Below are 19,522 nucleotides of genomic sequence, written 5' to 3'. Positions count from 1 at the left end.
GCCCACAAAAGAAAAAGATCTAATCGCTGGCAGAGCTGCCAGTGTTGGGTTGCCCCACCTCTTGCCGGCCAGTTCACGCATGCACACGTGCATATGCACGCCTTGCTGTTCAGGCATGCATGGACATGTAGTTTGGGCACTTGGTGCCTAAAAGGTTCGCCATCACTGACCTAGGGTTCCCTATTCCTCCTCCTCATGTTGATACTGATTGGGGATTTAAAAGAAGGATGTCTTCCAATGTATGGGGAAGCTGCTGAGCCTCTGGAATCCCCATCTTTCTCACAAATTATTAAAGAGAAGACTGGCCAGAATATTTTCTTTCTTGGGGCAATAGCAGGACAGTATTATGTAACCCATAACCACATGCTGTTCCATTCACAAGGCTATGGAAAGCAGGGTCAATAGGTATGGCCAGGTGAGCTGCCTTTTTTCCAGTGATGGCACCTCACTGGTTGGCCATCCACCATAGCCCAACTTTTTTTTAAACTTAGTACGAAATTAAGAGTTTTGTCAAGCTCTCTAATATCTTAAGGCTTGCATATGTAGATAAAATCAAGCTGTACTAGATTATAGAGAGCCGTCAATAATAGAAGAATTCTCACTCACTCATTCTAAAAGCATATGCCAAATACCAGAATTCACTATCATAATTTGTAATCAGTCCTATTCTCTAGGATTTGAGCATTCTACTTTTGGTAGCAAATTCAGTTTACATTCCCATTTTTAGAGTCTTGGAGTTGCCACTTTTATATTTGTCATATGTAAAATAATGTGTGAAGAATCATGAAGTTTTGATACATCAGCCCAATGAAAAACTTTAATTTGAATAGTTACTTGTATTCCTTCCACACAATTCCACACTTGAATTCAGAAGCAGCCATGTAAAATGGCATTCATGCAAAAATCTAAAATGCATGTTGAAATATATTGATTTTGATGAGAAACACCAAATTGTATGTATTTGTGTGGCTTTGAAGAGACAATTAGTGGAAATATCATTTGCTATTAAAAATAATACAATTTCGTGGCTACAATGTCAGACAGCGCAGAATATGCCATTTCATTGGCCTGCTCAGTTCTGTAATGACAAAGTGATCATTGGTCAATTGTCATTTGTGTCCTATACTATCTCAGTACAGTGTGTGGCAATAAAAGAAGAAAGCATGGGGCAGGGTAAAGTAAAAATTATATATTTATTTAATAAATTAAAAATAATATACATTTTGATTGATAAAATGTGGCATTAATGATTGCTGTAAAGTCATCAGATAGCAAATTGTTAGCTCATAAAATCCATTGTTTACAGGAAATTTAAGTAGACTTCTGCATGTTAATAGCAATAATCACAATGGTTATAAACTCATTTGTTTGTGTTATTACTGGTAAAATATTAAATGTTTCCATATATCTATCAAACATTGCAGACATTCACCACTGAGAAGTGCATTTTTAAAACTGTTATCATGCAACAATGAATCTTAGAAACTTTCAATTCTCAAGTTTGATATGTAGATCTCCATTTTGCAAAGCAGCAACAGCTGAGAAAGCCTCCAGTCTCACTTCAAAGTCCCATTATTCCATTATTTTTAACATGGGTATTTTTCATGCAGACATACAGTATATGGCCACCAAAACAGGAAGGAACATCACCTTCAAACCTAGTCCAGTTACCTGGGGGAGAGATGGGGAAGAGTCTGCTTCTTACCTGATGTAGGAAAAATGCCCTTGCATTATTATAAACTGCCAACACTGCAGATAAAGCAGAGTTTCAAGAATTACCATACAAAATACCTTTTTCAAAGAGGGTGAAGCGCAAGCAACAAGAATAACCTCATAAGACATGAGAAATATCTTCTCCTGGCAATATAAATGTAATTTATCTCAGTCTCAATACACATGATTAAAAATGATGAAATATATCCTGGGTCAAAAACTGAAAAATAATCCCATGTCAGGGGAACTCCTTCTTATAAAGATATTATGCCCTGGAGTATCTGTCTTTTGAAGAAACTGAGGAAACCGGTTTCAGCTTGATTGTCATACTAGAATTAAAATTGATTCCCATTTGACAGTTCAAGAGAAATGAACCAGTAGGTGGTAAAACTAAGGCAGGAAAGCAAGAGGCCTTTGGATGAGATGTGACAGATTCAGCCTGCCTTAATTACATCTGTTCTTACCAAAATTCTTCCAAAAACGTGCCTATTTTTTTTTCTTATTCTAGCTCTAACTCTTTAGAAATCAGACAAGAAGCTGAGGCCAATAAGAAACAGAGAAGAATATTCTCTTCTATTTGGGGGGTGATTAATTATCACTGCTGTATTTTTTCAGGCATGGCAGACATGGCTGTTTTAATGAACATGAAAAAGGCTTCAGTGTTCACCTAAGTTCCAAAGCACTTTTTCTCGATAATGTCTGAAGTGTGCTTAGCTCTAGTAAAACAAAACCAAGCAACCCTTTATACAAGCGAGGTGTAGAACCCAAATACTGCAATACATGCATTATAAACGGGTAGGGTTAGGTATGTGGAAACATAATATACATACAGAAATCTCCCTGCCACCAAGAAATATAAATGTGCATGCTTTTGTGCAAGTTGGCTAGATGTGATGCAAATTATGACCACAAATCAGCAATGCTTTACTAGTGCGGAGTGCTGAATTATACAAATAGAGACCACATTTGATTATATATACCAGGTAAGAAATTGTAGTGTGTTTCCAGTGGGCATATAAAAGACAAGAAAGCATCTAACTGATTTTTGACAATAATATTTTCTGGATGTAATTTATGTGGCAAATGGTGAGCCAGTGACATCTCCCAAGCATCCACAAAGTACACCCCAATTCCTGAGAACATCTTCCTCATTATTCTGTCAAGCTGATAGGAATACCAGTCACTGTTGAAAAGGCTAACTTCTGGGCCAAGTTCTTGAACATTGGCAGTTTTGATAACTATATAAGTTTTTGGGCTCCGGTCCAATAGCCGAACAACTGCCTTGCGAATATTTCTCAATCTCCTGATGTACACTTCTATAGGAAAAGTGCCAAGGTGAGACCAAATAGTTATGGCTATCACAGTGTTCTTCCCACCAACAATACGATTCAGTTCATTGGCAATATAATGCAGCTCACTGCTAGAAACTATGAAAAAACGAATGGGAGGGCCATGGCAATGAAAATTTAATAAGATGTTGTGCTTTAGGTCCACAGCCATGAGAGGACCAACGTTCTTAGGACTTCCAAGGTTTAATTCCACAAGATCTGTTTAAAAAAAAAAAAGAATTACTATATCATTGTATGCCATCACCCTATCACTACCTAGAAGTGTTAGTAAGACAAAATTAATTAGGCTTAGCATTATGCCTTCTGAAAAATCATCCAAAGGACAAATAAATGGAAGGTTTAATCTTGCATCTTCAATTAACCATTTCAAAGGAATGAAAAAAATATAAAAATCTATAACCCCAAACATAACTACACTTCTTTGGAAGAAAAAACTCCCGATGTCTTAATCACCTGAATAGGTCTTCTCTTTATTCCCCTTCTCAAATTCAAGGGGCTCCCCTTGAGCCCCCTTTGCTTTAAATGCACTGCACTTTTGCTGAACAGTACTGCAGTGGTCTATCCCTTCGCTGTCAGTTCTGCTCTAGCATAGAGAAGTCAGCCAGCAGAATTTCCTTCCCCAGGGGGAATTCTGGGAGTTGAAGTCCACAAGTTTTAAAGTTCCCAAGTTTGGACACCCCTGGTCTACAGTCTTGTTTCCTGCAGCCATTTAATAGCCATCTGGGTTTGTGCAGCTGGGATCTAATAGATTCGTTACGAGGAACTGTAAATGCACCTATTATATTTGCTGTCAGATATAATTCAGATATAATTCATTGGAGACTCCTTCATTTTTGTTCAGTAGAACAGCAACTCTCTTCTTTGGAGCCCACAAATGGGATCGTTTTTCTTCTCATAGGTGAGACTTTTGGGATTGCATGCTAAATGACAGCTGTCAAAAGTTGATGGGCCACAAATACCACAACTTACTTCCTTCTCACTTAACTGCACACACATACTGTAACAAACTACAGGGCTCTCTTGATACAGATCTACTTTCTCGTCAAGGGCTTCTGAAATTAAGCAAAAAATTAACCACATTTTGATCTAAAAGCTTTTGCCTTAGGTTTCCTGTTATCACTAACTTTCAGATAGCCTAATAATGAGATATTGTTAAAGGGGGACGGGGGACCTGGAAAAAAAGGTCAAGTTTAGGATTTCTTTTCGATTTTTCTCTCAACGTTTTAAAAAATAACATGCATATCACCCAAACTACACCGGTAACAAAATGATAAACACTGGTAAAATATTGTGATCTTATACCAAAATTATTTATTGCAGGATTTCTTTTAGAAGGAATCAATTTGAACATACCTGGAACAAATTTTGTCAGATATTCAAACCACTGTCGTATTGTAGAGTCTCCAAACAAGTAAATTAGTTTTCCCTCTAAGCATTCAGTAATATCTGATGACTTATTAAAACGCCGAATCAACTGCGTGCTTTGATGCCATTCATCTTGATAATAATAACCAGAAGGAAATACATCAGAGTTGTGAGATCTTTTTAGACTGTCCATTTCTGAAAGAGAACATTTTGAATTAATGGATAGAAATGAGGAGTCGTGCATTAAAATTGCAAAAGCAATTTTATAATTTTAAGCATCATGTCTGCAAACTTTACAAACTCCATCGTCACAAAAATACTACAACATCCATGTTCCAAAAAGCTATTAACAAATTTTACCTTTAATATAATGGAAAACTGCACTGGCAGGCAGGTGAATTTTTGGACAAGCATGGACAATTTTGAATCATTGAATTCATCTATATGGAAAACTCAACTGAGTCTTATGATTGCAGCATAAATAAATAAATAAACAAACAAATAAGCAAGACAGCAAGTTGACAGACACATATTCTAAATATACATTTTCGAAGAAAAATGCCAGATGCAACTGTTTTCCTTCATAAATGTAGGAACTTATAAGATATACACTACCTAAAATATGAGCCTCTAGCAAAAGAAAGAAAGAAAGAAAAACATAAATGTAACACTATTTACTATTTATCTAATTATTAATTGCAATTATATTATTTTAAATTGGCCATCTTTGATATGTTTAAAGATGGTATAGTAAAATTTTTAAGAATGCACTTTTGGATATATTACCGATATTTATTTACTTTATTTATGTTGCCCATGTCATAACAAAATGACTCCAGACAGCTTCTAACATTCTAACAATTTTATCCATAAATATACTAAATTCTCAATCATTTGTAGTAAAAGTATTCTAATAGTATTCTACAATATGACATTAATGGGAAGGTCCTGAGATCTGAATTCAAGGGGATAAAATACGATTCAGATATAAAATCCAACATAAGGTTGCATAATTGGCACTGTTGAAATCTTCTCCTGGATTCACACAGCTGCTACATGGTTGCTGTGAAGGAAAATATTTTTTTTGTTTAAATTGTCCCTGAGCGATTCTACATACATGCCAGCACATACCAAGTGTCCTTTTCAACATAATTGTTGCTTCAACAAATAAGCAAGGTAGAAAACATGAAGAATTTTTCATCCTTAAATGCATAATGATTAAGTAATATTTTTAAATAATTTAAATGTCTGTTTTGGGTCTGCTTTGGGTCTGTTTCTTGGATCCCTGACATTAAATACAATAATAGAACTCTTAACCATAGGTCTTCAACAGTTTCTCATACAATACTAAAACACTGTTGATGGTTGCAGTTCATAAGAACAAGTTTAAATAGTATAAAGCAAAACTTTCGAACTGTTACTTTACCTGCAAGCTCCAAAGTTCTTACAATCACAGTATCAGGCCCAAAGGGAGGTATTGCCACTTTTATATTCACACCACTAAAGAAAGGGGAAAATATATTTTTTTAATCTAAATACCAAAAAGTCATAATTGCTTTTTAACTTGAACACTATTGTGACACAGTTATGTCTTCTTCTGAATATAGATATCTCAATATGAATAGGACTAGAGATTTCTTCCTAGATGACAGCAATAGATATTTCTCTCTGATGCAAAAGCAAATAGTTATATGAAATGCCTTCATTAATCATAATTGGAAAACTCCATATATAAGATTCATGTTGAAAAGTACAAATTATATCAAAGCAAACTGAGTTAAGAGGACTTAATAACATTCCATTGTATTTTTCATTGCTAAATGCATTTATTACCAATATGATTTATTGCTTGCATTACTGTGAGGCTTATCAACAACATCAGCGAATAATTGCTTCTTTTCACAGTAAAAAATGCAAAAGAAGTCATGAAAGATATTTAAAAATACATGTTCCTCAAATGAACAAAAAATGTTTGCTATTTTTTTAAAGCATGTACACTAGCGAAATTTATATTAAAAAGAAATATGTGTCTACAAATTTGTTTACAATTAGTGATAATGTTTAAGGAAAGTTTCAAACACAAAGATATTTAGATTTTTAGAAATTGATTATTTTAATCTATTTGAGGAGAAAAGCCAATAATTTCCTAGTAACACAAAGTAAAAAGTCTGAACAAGCAAAATGACTCCAGAGGTGCTTAGGCCCAACAGTAGTATTAGTTAAATACTAAGCAGTTTTTTTCTGACTGTCAGGGATGAGAGAAGAATGGTCCAAGTCTTCTGAATCAAAAAATTAAAGGAAAAGGTTTAAAATGTAAACCTTTTCCTTCTAGTGACAGATATGGGGCATAATCTCTTGTGTTTTGCAGTATGGTAGTCATAACGTCTGAGCATATCTAATTTATTATTTACACTAAAGCAATTTATTTAACTGGGCCGTGTCTGTAAAGTTCCTACTATAAAGACGTTCCTGAATATAGGGCTATTATCTGAAGAGCCAAGTTTTATTGCTACCATTGTCAAAATTAAAAGTAGATTATATGAAGCAACAGCAATAAAGCCCTAAGATAATAGAGTTGATGAAAATTATGAGCCATAAATGTGGCACTAAAATGCTATCATTTATACTATTCAGCAAATTAGAAAAATTGTAGCAGAACCGTACAGATGTTTTGCTTCTTTGGCATTTATTTAAAAGGTCAGTTTCAGCCTAGTAAAGGAATTCAAGAAGAGTCTTTCACCATCCCATGTTTTAAAAAGAAAAGAGCACGGGTGGGATTCTACCGGTTCGGACTGGTCCAGGCAAACCGGTAGCTCCAACGACCAGCTGAGAGTGAATCAGTGCACTCCGACGATCAGGTGGGTTCACCTGCCTGCTCCTGCACTATACTGACCTACAATACAATAGCAGAGTTGGAAGGGACTTTGGAGGTCTTCTAGTCCAACCACCTGCCTAGGCAGGAAACCCTATACTGTTTCATACAAATGGCTATCCAACATCTTCTTAAAGACTTCCAGTGTTGGGGCTTTCACAACTTCTGGAGCAAGCTGTTCCAATGATTAATTGTTCTGTCAGGAAATTTCTCTTCAGTTCTAAGTTGCTTCTCTCCTTAATTAGTTTCCACCCATTGCTTCTTGTTCTACCCTCAGGTGCTTTGGAAAATAACTTGACTACCTCTTCTTTGTGGAAGACCCTGAGATATTGGAACACTGCTATCATGTCTCCCCTTCTTTCTATTAAACCAGTTCTTGCAACCGTTCTTCATATGTTTTAGTCTCCAGTCCCCTAACCATCTTTGTTGCTCTTCTCTGCACTCTATCTAGAGTCTCCACATTTTTTCTACATTGTGGTGACCAAAATTGAATGTATTTCAAGTGTGGCCTTATCTCCTCAGCTGATTTGCACAGCAGAGCGGACTGCCCACCTCAGCTGTGTTCCCCGCCCCCCAGTAGTAGCACGGAAGGTAAGCATTCTTAAAACTGTGCACGCGTGCAGAGCAGCATCAGGCGCATGCGCACACAATCACTGAACTGGTTGTTAAACCGTCAGGATCCCACCAGTGGAAAAGAACCAACAACTTATACAAAACAAATATTAAACATAGTCTAAGAAAACAAGTACCTTTGGAAAAAGTTACTCTCTTCTGAAGTTAAAAGGCCCTTTTTATATCCCCCTTTAAAATGGTTGATCCTAGTAGCACAGGAGAGTCTTCTTGGCTTGTAACAAAACCATGGTTCTCCAGTATAGCTATCTGTAAAATTACAGACTGGCATGTCCCCAGGCAAACACACATTGCATATTGTAACTTCTGAAATCCTTCCTGATTTGAATAAGCTTTTAAAATATGCCCTGTCTGGTTTTTCTTCCTGTAAACGTTGAAGGAGTTGGATTCCTTCACTAGGATGAACCAAGGACACAGATACTGTGACCTCCCCTGGCCAAAGTAAAGTGAAAAAAATTCCATATGTTCCATTCTGATAATCTACAGTTCTTCCAATGGCTCCAGCTTTCAGATCTGCAGAATGAATTCTTGACTGAAGGTAATCGCCACCATATTGCTTCGGGTTTCCGTCATAATCCCTCATCTGGACAAGCACTTCCAGCTGATCACCAACTTTGAAATGTCCATGATTATTTAGTATCATAAAATTGCTATGGAAAGGGTCAGTACTCCTTACAAAGGGGACTTTGTTCTCAGGAGGTTTGGGCCACTGTAGAGCAGCAAATAAAGATTCTTCTTCCTCTTGTTCAATCTTGGACAAAACCTGATGCTCATAACCACAGTACAGCTTTCTGCGTGTTCTAGTTGTATGCAACGGCTGTTGTGATTCATTCTCTTCTACCAACCACTTTAAACCTGTAGTATTGAGATTCTACAAAAGAAAGAAACTCTTTCAAACTCTGTAGCAAGAGAATCATATGACTATATTTATTTTATTAGCACTTTTCAGCAGCATCAAATCGGAATGGTCCGTAAGAAATACCACGCAACCCAAATTGTATTTCTCTATTCCATTAGTTATAAAAGATTGTTATATGTATGTGGGATTACAGGCTGCCATTAGTTACGTAAATACTTTATCCATAGTATTTAAGATATCATTACACCACTCAATTCTAATACTCTTATTATATTGAGAGAATTAACGTCTTCTATTTTTAGAGCTGACTAAAAATGCTTAGTTATTATTGTTCTTTGTCTGTATGTTATGTTTGTATATCTGATTGGGAAAGAGCCAGTGAAACGATCTCAGAATAGTTATTTTCCTGCCATTGCCTATTTTTCTTTCTTTCAGCTTTTCTTTAATCCCATAACCTTATTGTCTATAAAGGACTTCGAGTTCTTGCATGTACCTGCATTTTTATTCTGAAAAGTGCTTAGCCTTAGTACAAGATTTCCTCCTTACTTACTCTACCTAAAGGAAGAAAAGCAATTGAAGGAAGTCATCACTTCATTTATTTCCTACTAATTTTAGCACGTAGACATGAGTAGTTGATGGTGAAGTTTATTGAATAGACTGTCCCTAGAACTGTAAAAAGATGCAATATAAATTGTGGGGGAAGGGCTTAGAATCCTGCAGGGCCTTACTCACCAATCTTAGGGCCTTACTCACCAATCTTCCATTGCAAACATCACATATCTTTTGGTTTTGTTCTTCACAAAGTTAGATGACATAAAGCAATATTTTAAGAGGAAATGGTGCTTGGTGATTTGACAAAAATGTGTGTATGGTAGGATTTTTATGTGATGTTTCTTTACATTCCAAATGCCCAGCCACACACTCACTCCTCTGTTTCAGGATCTTAATGCAGTGTTAACTGATTCTTATTGTAGAGAGTATGCAGGCTGAATTGCACATTAGTTGGAAAAATTTCATGCAAAGGGGAACATATGAGGCAAATTCTGATGGCTCTTCTTGAATGTAATGAAGCTAATTATTAAGCGTTGCAGTGGAAATATAATGAAGCAAGCTGTTGATAAATAAATTGAAAATAAATTGTTATTATTCTAAATTAAATAGGAAATACAGTCAACAAAACTAATAATGGTTGACTTGCCAGCAGTGACATGCGGTGAAGTTTATGGCTGGTGAGACAGCAATTTTTTTAGACTTGTGGACTTCAATTCCCAGAATTCCACAGCCAGGCATGCTCAATTCCTATTTAAAGCGACAGCATTTGTTTTTCTCCTTTGCTAAATAAGTTTCCTTTTTTCTTTTTCTTCTCCCTTCCCCTCCTTCCTCCCTCTCTCCCCCCTCTCTCAAACACATATACACACACACACAAAGTTGCACCAGGAGGATGAAGTTTGAATTCCTCCCCCTCTCTCCGACCCACATGTACCTTTTCCAGCTGTTTCAGAGAGGATTTCAACTCTGGTCTTGCCTGCCATCATGAAAAGAAAAAAAAAATGTAACAGGAAAAGGCAAGAGCTGAGGTCAGGCTGGGATAGTTGCTGCCAGAGTCACCGTGGATGACTCTGTTTAATGCTTAACTGTTTAAAAAAGCCTCTAAAAAAGCACCCTCTGCAGGAGGAGGCAGGAGAATGACGTGCCTCATCTACGTCAGGAATTTTTCGGCTTTTAACCCTTGATTAATTCTGTTCGAGTGATCATAAAAAGTCAGACTAGATTAGGCACGTCGTTCTCCTGCCGCCTCCTGTAGAGGGCGCTTTTTTAGAGACTTTTTTAAACAGTTAAGCACTAAGCAGAGTCATCCATGGTGACTCTGGCAGCAACTAGCTCAGCCTAACCTCAGCTCTCGCCTTTTTCCTTTTACATTTTTTTTTCTTTTCATTATGACAATGGTGAGGCTCTGCCTCCCCTGCTTCCCCTGACTGCATGTCCCTGCTTGCCAGGGGACATATCTTTAGATGAGGGAAACAGAGAAGAAGTAAAGATAGAAGGATCAAACTGTAGTAGTGTGGTCACTGGAGATTCTAGCAATTTAAGAACTATTTAATTTATTCCGATTTTCACAAACATTTGCAGAATATCTTTCAGTTATGTGTTTGCCATTATACTCGGTATACATACTTCTGTGCCTGACTGATCTGTTTTCCCCCCCTCCCCTCCCCTCCGAGCAGAGAGATGGACTAAACAAGCTATGTATTCTTGTATTTTCTATGCAGTGCAGGTCCCCATAAAGTCCAACATGCTCAGGTTAGGATACCAATAGGCTCATTTATGTTAATATAGCCAGCTGGTAGCTGCTAATTGTAATTGATAAGATTTTAATCAATTTCATACCTTTGCCTTTTTCCCTTCTAAGTGGCTTGGGCTCAGAGCAATAGCAATAGCAATAGCAGTAGACTTATATACCGCTTCATAGGCCTTTCAGGCCTCTCTAAGCGGTTTACAAAGAGTCAGCATATTGCCCCCAACAATCTGGGTCCTCATTTTACCCACCTCGGAAGGATGGAAGGCTGAGTCAACCCTGAGCCGGTGGGATTTGAACCGCTGACCTGCTGATCTAGCAGTAGCCTGCAGTGCTGCATTTAACCACTGCGCCACCTTGGCTCTGGATGTATAGTGGATGTATAGTACCCAAACAGCATAGCATTATATTGACAAAGCAATCACAACATTCAAAGATTTTGTAATCATTAAAGGAGAGTAAGAAAAGAGATTACAGTTAAATATTTTGTATTTATGTAGTAAGACATATTTACCAATAAGAACTCCAGAGCAACGCATTCAAAGTCACTGAAAACTATGTCACTTATCATGGGAAGACCTGGATGATAAGAACAAAGAACTTTCAAATTATTTGGCTAGTTCTTGGGAGGGTTAAGTAACTTACCTCTAGTTGATAAAAGTTGTGGACTAATGCCAAAATAGCCAACAGTGCCAGAAAGAAGCACAAAATATGTGTTTTGGAGCAATGAGGCCACATGATCCCCTCATCTCTTTCTCACCCACTTAAGATGCTGCCACGTTGCCCATATTCCACAGGTGTCAATTTCATTGTTATCCAGCATCACATAAATACTGTATAATCAAGAGGCTTCGGTAACATCACCATTTTCTGTAAAGAATTTTAAACTTTTGATTAGAGCTTGAATACAGCTAATAGGAATATTGTACATCTGAGAATCAACAATATTAGAAAGATATATAAGTAGCCCTCAAGCTGTAGCCACTCTTTCAGAGATCTTTCAAACTTACAATGGCACTGAACCAATGACATATACAACCAGTTCTTGAAGTTCTAAACTGACAGTATCCCTACACTCCTGTGATTGTGATCTGTGTGTCAGGGTTCCCACAAGGATCCTAAAGTATCAATTTTCAAATCAGAGGCCAAATTGTATAAAAATTGAACTGGTGCTGGATGGTTCTTGATTCATCTGAAAGATTGAAACAAAGCATTAATTACTAAAATTGCTTAAAAAGTAGCACTATTTTTACCAAATTGCACACAACAGCATTAATATTAAGATACGGCAAGCGCAAGCAGCAAGCCCTGGGACACCCACTATAAATATAGCCAATGCTACATATTCTACTTTATTAAGCAAAGCTATCTTAGAGTCACAAGTGCTATCTAGCATGACTCCACATCGAGAACAGCTTGAGTGAAGTTGCTGTTTGGAAAGCAAAACAGGAATTAACTGGCTGAGACAACACCGTGCTTCACTAATATTAACAGGAATATAATTGAAAGTTTCTTGACCACATATAAAAAACCATCCTTGCAGGAGCCAAACATAAGCAAAGTGAAAAGAAGTCTCAAAAGTTGTACAATTTAAAGCAGGTGAACTAATATGAAGACATGAGGTTTTTTAATTGAAGATGTATAATTTGCGCATGTTATATTCTCAGAAACTGCTACTATCAGGGTAAACAAAGCAATTACATCAACTCCCAACTAGATATTGTATTATAGTTAAAAGTTTTCATTCAATAGCAATGTACTCAAATCAGTGAAGTGTTGAATTACTACAAGCAGGATACAAATAGGAACCAAACATGTAAAAAGCAAATTTTCCATGTCATATGATTCAGATAGGCAAAAGACATCACTGTGTGTGATGTTAGCTAGTTGCACCCATAGATTTTGCTTCAATCGCTGTTCAAGTGAAAACCCAATTAAAGATGATTTTGGGGGAAGAATTTGTATTTGATCATAATCAGGTGGAGGCTCTGTGGTCCTGCCAGTTTTGTCCTGCCAAAACTTTAGAGCCAAATTTTTCTACTGCTTGACGGCACTGAGATCATGAATGTAATATCTTTACTGGAGCCCGGGGTTCAAAATGTAAAGTTTTCCCTATCTCTCCAGCCAGCTTCCTTATGCATGCCTCAGGTGCTGTAACACCTGACTTCTGTATCAAGAATCTAAGTTCTTGTACATGTTGCTGCTGGTGAGACAGATTGCAACCCATATTTACCTCTCAGGGGTCCTGTAGGATGGAAGTCCACTTTGGGGTCTGTTCCAGACGGGAGGTAAGTATGTCGGCAGTTGCTCCCCATAGGGTGCCTTTGTCCCTGCTTTGGGTGCCAGATATTGGTCTCAGAAATCCATCACAGCAGGTTGTGTCCAAAATGTCTGTCTGCCTTACACAGAGTTTATTTGGCTTTTATACAGTTCTAACAAGCAAATCAAGAGCATAGGTAGCAACTGCATCTTATTGGTACATTCTACTTGTCAATCTCTAAGACCATCCCAGCCAAAATAAAGGCATCACATAAGACAATAGTTTCTTGTATTGACTGGCTCTGCTAATTAGGTGAGGTCATAGATGTTGAGATAACCGGTTATTGAGATCATAGCAGTTTGCTGCGCATGTTTGTACATAACCTTTGTATAACCTGTACATCGAGTAATCTTGCTGCATTTGCCATATAAAAAAACAATAGTTCCTTGTATTGACTGGCTCTACTAATTAGGTGAGGTCATAGATGTTGAGATAACCGGTTATTGAGATCATAGCAGTTTGCTGCGCATGTTTGTACATAACCTTTGTATAACCTGTACATCGAGTAATCTTGCTGCATTTGACATATAAAAAAACAATTTTCTGTATGTCTTTTTAATTGACTATCTATAAGTTCCAACATCAACAACAATCTAGTTTCAACTTAATTTTAGTCTACAAAACTCTTGGTATAGTTATATGCATTTGCAACATAGTTTGGAAGTAACCCTGTACTTCCTTTTGTTAAATGTTTGCTTGAGTTAAAACAAAGCAGGAATTTCAGTCCTTTCAGTCCCATCTTGTCCCATTGGTCCATCTGTATATTATAACTAGGGTGACCAGACGTACCGATTTCAGCGTGACAAGCACGCTTTTTAACAATTTTTCCCGCGTCCCTCCGCCTTTTAAAAAAGTCCCGATTTTCTGGCTTCATGTTGAAAGCCCAGTGGATTTGCTTAAGAAATCCTAACCGGGGCAAGACAAAAGACACCTGTCTAATCCCTCTCTCTCTGTGTCTTGGTACTTTCATTGAAGATATTAAAATGTTAAAGCAACAAAACGGACCTCCCCCCACCCCCCGCGCCGGTCGCGTTTACCTCATTTTATTTTTAAAAAATGATCTAGTACCATAGAGCTGCAGGAAATGGCTAGAGAGGTCGCCAGTGGACATGGATTTTCCGGAGGAGAGGGGCACGGAGGTTGGAGGACTCCTCCAAAATGGTGGGAAAGTTTCAATTTGCTCAGTTCTTTGTATTAATATCTATATCATTTTGGATTGACTTGGAGTTTCTGCCTGCTGGTAAGTGTGCTGGGTTTTTTTTTTTAATGCATTTTAAAATAATGTAGGTTTTTAAAAATGTGCAGTTGCTGTTTTTTTATTCAAAACAATATGTGTAACACTATGTTGTGCCATGGAAAAATCATTTTAAAAAAACCCTGAAAGAACAAAAGGGTTTTTTTAGGGTATTTTCCTGATCAACATCAAAACCATAAAAAAATAAAATTAACCTGACTGGAAAATCCTATGCCTGTCTTGCTATTATTACTGACACACTTGCTGCAGTATTTGATGGCTAAAAGAAAAAAAATATTGTTAAAGTGTGTATTATGTTCACTCCCGTGTCTTGTCTGCTGCGTTGATTTTGAATTCATTAAAAGAGCTTATTTTACATCAAATCCCTCTCATTATTCTCCTATGTTCAATAAACCCTAAGAGACAGCATACTATACATGAAATTCCTGTAACTGTATATTTAGTAAATTGTGGAGCTGAGTTATATTTAATTTTATCTGTATTAGAAACTTATGAAGGCTGTGCAACATTTTGAGGTGATATAGAGTATGTAAAGGCATGAATACAGTAGAACCTCTGGTCACAACCATAATTCGTTCCATAACATTGGTCGCGAACTGATTTGGTCATGAATCAAACCTAATTTTGGAAATTTGGTGCTTACAAAAAAAATGGTGCAGAAGGGGAAATCAGCAGCGCGCGGGGGGGGGGGGGGGGAATGTGAATATTTTGGTCAGAAGCGTTCGTGACCAGAGGTTCTATCGTATAACATCTTCACTTAAGACTTAAGATTTACTTAAGATATAACATCTTCACTTAAGATTCACTTAAGAACTGTGGCAAGAAAGGTGGTATGACCAAAGTTACAATGGCATTGAAAAAAGTGACTGATGACCATTTTTCACACTTAGCGACCATTTTCACACTTAGCTACCGTTGCAGCATCCTCATGGTCATTTTGATGTTTGGCAACAGTTACAATTTATATTTGTAAATTGTAGTTATGTTGAAATAAAAAAACATAATACTATTTTTGCGTTGTATGAAAATTTTTGTTGCTCCGTATAAAATTTTTAATCAACCCCCACCCCCGGTCAAAGGTGTCCCTCTTTACCAATCTGAAAATCTGGTCACCTTAATTATAACCAAAATTCTTGGACCATTTCATTGTACTCTTTAACTTGTTCTTTTTCTGTTTCAAATTTCAATAAAAGCTTAAACATTTTAGCAATAACACATTCATCATTTGTAAATAATACAGTCATAAATCATTTTGGTAATTCAGTTTATCTTATCTAGATTAAATTAATTTGAGAATTAATTTAATATGAGAACCATTGAAAACTAAGTCCTTCTGCAATTGTTCTCTTGATTTCTTTTTCAGTTTGCAATGATCTTGTTATAAATATTTTGACAATGAATTATTACAACCTTTGCAAAAAGTGAGTATTCTATTCTAGGCAATCGAAAGATATTAGATGGCAATAGATCATTAATTCCTAAAGATCAATACTTGACTTTATCAAAAGGTTATTAACCGAACAATGACTACAAGGTATTTATAATGATTCTAGCTAACTGAAATAAAAAAGAGAACAGTTAAGAGATAATATTAAAATGTTCTGGACATTCCAAATATTTTGGAATATTTCATTGTATCATTTGTTTCTGTACTGTATAAAAACACTTGAGCCCCTCCTAATAAATGATTATTATTTTGCTTTATCTGTATAGTTGGTGATTTGTATTTTTGGATGGGCAAAGAAGGTAAAAAACATATCTTTCAAATTCTTGAATTAAGTTCTCTTCAGCTCCACACCAAACTTGGGGTGCTTGAATTTCAAGGCAACATTCTCATGTTCTGCATATGGTTGGGGGCATATAGCAAGCTACTTTGAGAAACAATACATGGAAGACATGGGTCTTTGCTCTGATATAATATGGTTCTTGTGTTTTTATGAGTTTTGTCTTCCTTGACTAGAAATTAACTGCACAAGAAAAATGAAATACAACTAGGATAGAACCAGTTCTCACCATTTTAGATTGCATTTCCCTGGACAGTTGGGAGATTATTTGTCCCTCTCTAAATATAACACTATGTGGAGGAAAAGAAATAACAGGGAGAAGGAAACCCAAGTTAGAACAGGGCTAGCATTCCCCCTTCCTCCTGAACAATTAATTTCAGATGCTCCAAGGTTGCACTGAAATCCATTTCACGTCGTCCATTCACTGTCCACTAAAAGTGAAATTTGGACTTCTGATCTACTTGAGGACAAAAGAATCAAGATTGCTGGTGGCACATAACTATTTTCCTTTCACAAACGGTTCAGAGAAATCCAAAGGTGGTCACTGCAGCAAAAAGTAAAGCGGGTTAAAGCTCAGTTCGGTTCATCGTATCATTTTTAATTCACACACACACCCGCTAACATGAATCGAACCATTTCAACGAGCCTCAAAGGAGAGGAGATCGTCACTTTGCTGAGGATTGGGGAGGGGGGGGGACACAAAAACACAGTGAAACCAGAAAGATGCTATATCGAATTTGCAAGCAAGAACGTTTTCAATAGCCCCGTTAGCAAGACATCGCAAGTCGCTCCTCTGCAGCTGCTGCACCCGTCGCTTCCCACGCTGTTTGGTTCATTACGGGGACCATCGTTCGGGGAGGCCTTCTCGTTCATCCGATGGGATCATCTACCCCACCCCCCCTCCCCCGATAACAGAAAACCGCTCACTCACAGCTACGACTCTGTGCCGCACTCACCAGGTCATTGGAAGGAGAGGCGAGAATGCAAAGCAACCCACTTGTGCAGCAATTCGAGACGACTGAGCCGAAATCCGTATGCTCGCCTCCCCCACTTCCTCTTATCTGGTTTGGTAGTTGTGTATCTAGACCCCCGGAGCTACCGACGGCAAAAGGGGCTCGGCTGCTTTCGCTCCGCCTTCCGCTGGCCGGTTCGCTTTTATTGCGCAAGCACAGGCCCGCATGGTCGATTGTTGCTTTGGTGTTTTAAAGCAGACAGAATTCTAGCTTCTTCGGATTTCATTCGCTGCTGATACTGTGCGGTATTGGCAGGTGGCTGTCTCCTCCCTTCGATGCTCGGGCGCCTTCTTTTTTCGTTTCCCTTTTTGGATCTGCTGTCAAAACTGAATGGAGCGTTCCATTAAATACGTTTTTGGTCGGCTCACTAACTCTTTATAAAAAGAGATATTTGTAATAAAGCTAAACGTGTTCTTCAGTTTCTGGCTCTTAGAAATAGGCTATGGAAAGCCAAAGAGCTGAAAAATCACTGCTCAAGCACTGTAAATCTGCAGTGCATCCTGAACTCAAAACTGAATAGAACATAACATTCAAACATCATGATTTTGATGCCTATTCAGAATCTGTTCCTCTTTTTTTAACACACTGCTTCCTAATGGACCCTCTGGATTTAAGGATTAAAAATGTATTGAGTAAACTGACATATGGCATTAAACCACAAGTGCCACAATTTGCATAACAGCCTAAGCCATAAACCAAGAGTTAGACCACATTGGCTGTGTTGTTTCCTATACTCTAATGCAGCCAACTTGCAAAAGACCAGCTGCGTTGTACGTACTCTCACATGTATTGTGAAATAAAAGCTTGACCAAATATTTATAAAAAATAATAATAATAACTAGGAACATTGTCTTCTTCACTACTAGGTGTTTAGAAAAGGCAGTTTTACCCATCACCTACCAGTTGAAGCTTTCCAATTCCAATTGCTATGTCTTACAAAAAATGAACATATTAATCAGGCAGCAAATAAATCATTTCAGACTTACAAGCATTTCATAATTCAGAATCCTTTATTACATCAAAATAAATTATTCCCAAATGCAAATTTTCAAAAATTGAAACATGCAGATTATATTTTTAATCTAGATTATAAAAGCTATTACAGTCAGATTACGTTTTCTGTAAATAAAGAGTTTCTGGCTGATCAAATGACCACAGTCAAGTATGCAATCATGTTGCCTATTTGCATTCTAGAGAGCTTTTCATGAACATTTTTTTAAAAAAAATCTTTTTAAGAGTGTGTACCGTCCCCCCTTTAGAATTAGTCCTCTTCTCTATTTGACAATGACCTGGAAGCTTTTAAATTCAGTAACAGAAGCATTAGATTATATGGCTTTGAAGAGGTAATATGGAATTTACCCAGTTTAGGAACAGTAATCACTTTATCAATACTGATTGATATGAAATTAATAAGGCCATATTTTTATTTTCAGTTTTAACTACACTTACATTAAAGATAATAAAATTGTGCTTATGTAAAAGTAGAATTCACTGATCTCAGTAAAAAATCTCTTGTTAAAGATTACAGCCAAAATATTGAATCTGTAAAGATTTATATTTACATAGACCACACACAACCACAAGCAATAAAAACCAGCTTCTTCATATAACAGTAATCACAAAGTTTTACTTAGGAAAATAAAATTAAGAAACACAATTTAATGTACAATTAATTAAAAAATTAGGTAAGGGGCCATTTATACCCTTACTAAAAAAATGTTGTAGACTGTCCCCAAATTTGTAACATTTGGGATAGAGATACAAGAGAGAGAATTGATTTCTCTTGCATCAGGAGATTAAGAGGAGCGTTGGACTCCACTTAAAAGATTTTCCTAAAGAGAGGATATACTTAGAAAAAGCCTCTGCCTCAGAATACATTACATACTATGTGCTATACTACTTATAGAATATATTGTCTAGATCTCTGCTAGTTGGGAGGAAGAAAGCTTTCCATTTCTACTCTGTATTATGAACCAGAGAAAGCAGAACTGATTATTTAGACATATAGGAGGTATAACAAAAACAGGAGAGTGAAAAAACGTGTCCCTCTTTTCCACTTATTCCTT

At 36.9% G+C, this 19,522-nt stretch overlaps 1 protein-coding gene across 2 annotated transcripts; it reads right to left on the bottom strand.

The window, feature by feature from the left end:
* Positions 1–1,238: 1,238 nt before the first annotated feature.
* On the bottom strand, positions 1,239–17,681 carry NXPE3 (neurexophilin and PC-esterase domain family member 3). 2 transcript variants are annotated; one of them, XM_014065819.2, is made up of 6 exons: positions 17,400–17,681; positions 11,730–11,954; positions 8,049–8,800; positions 5,854–5,927; positions 4,416–4,622; positions 1,239–3,260 (listed from the first exon to the last, which is right to left on the bottom strand). In XM_014065819.2, the coding sequence occupies exons 2-6, from the start codon at positions 11,820–11,822 to the stop codon at positions 2,659–2,661; spliced, it is 1,728 nt and encodes a 575-aa protein (XP_013921294.2). In that variant the 5' UTR covers positions 11,823–11,954; positions 17,400–17,681; the 3' UTR covers positions 1,239–2,658. The 2 variants fall into 2 exon arrangements, with proteins under 2 accessions (XP_013921294.2, XP_013921295.2); XM_014065820.2 differs by lacking the exon at positions 17,400–17,681 and adding an exon at positions 13,318–14,474.
* Between the last annotated feature and the right edge of the window lie 1,841 nt (positions 17,682–19,522).

Source organism: Thamnophis sirtalis, unplaced genomic scaffold, assembly GCF_051295495.1.
Source record: "Thamnophis sirtalis isolate CommonGarterSnake01/CBP01778 unplaced genomic scaffold, rThaSir2_p1.2 scaffold_8, whole genome shotgun sequence".
In the NCBI taxonomy this organism is placed as follows: domain Eukaryota; kingdom Metazoa; phylum Chordata; class Lepidosauria; order Squamata; family Natricidae; genus Thamnophis; species Thamnophis sirtalis.
Note: the sequence above shows the minus strand (reverse complement) of the source record. Positions and strands in the feature narration are given on the sequence as shown.

Excerpts from the sequence above, each read along its gene's own strand:
- NXPE3 (XM_014065819.2), bottom strand. The coding sequence starts at position 11,822 with ATGTGGCCTCATTGCTCCAAAACACATATTTTGTGCTTCTTTCTGGCA. Across the intron at positions 5,928-8,048 it reads GAGAGTAACTTTTTCCAAAG|TGGTGTGAATATAAAAGTGG; the intron begins GTACTTGTTTTC and ends CCCTTTCTTTAG. Across the intron at positions 4,623-5,853 it reads AAGAACTTTGGAGCTTGCAG|AAATGGACAGTCTAAAAAGA; the intron begins GTAAAGTAACAG and ends GTTCTCTTTCAG.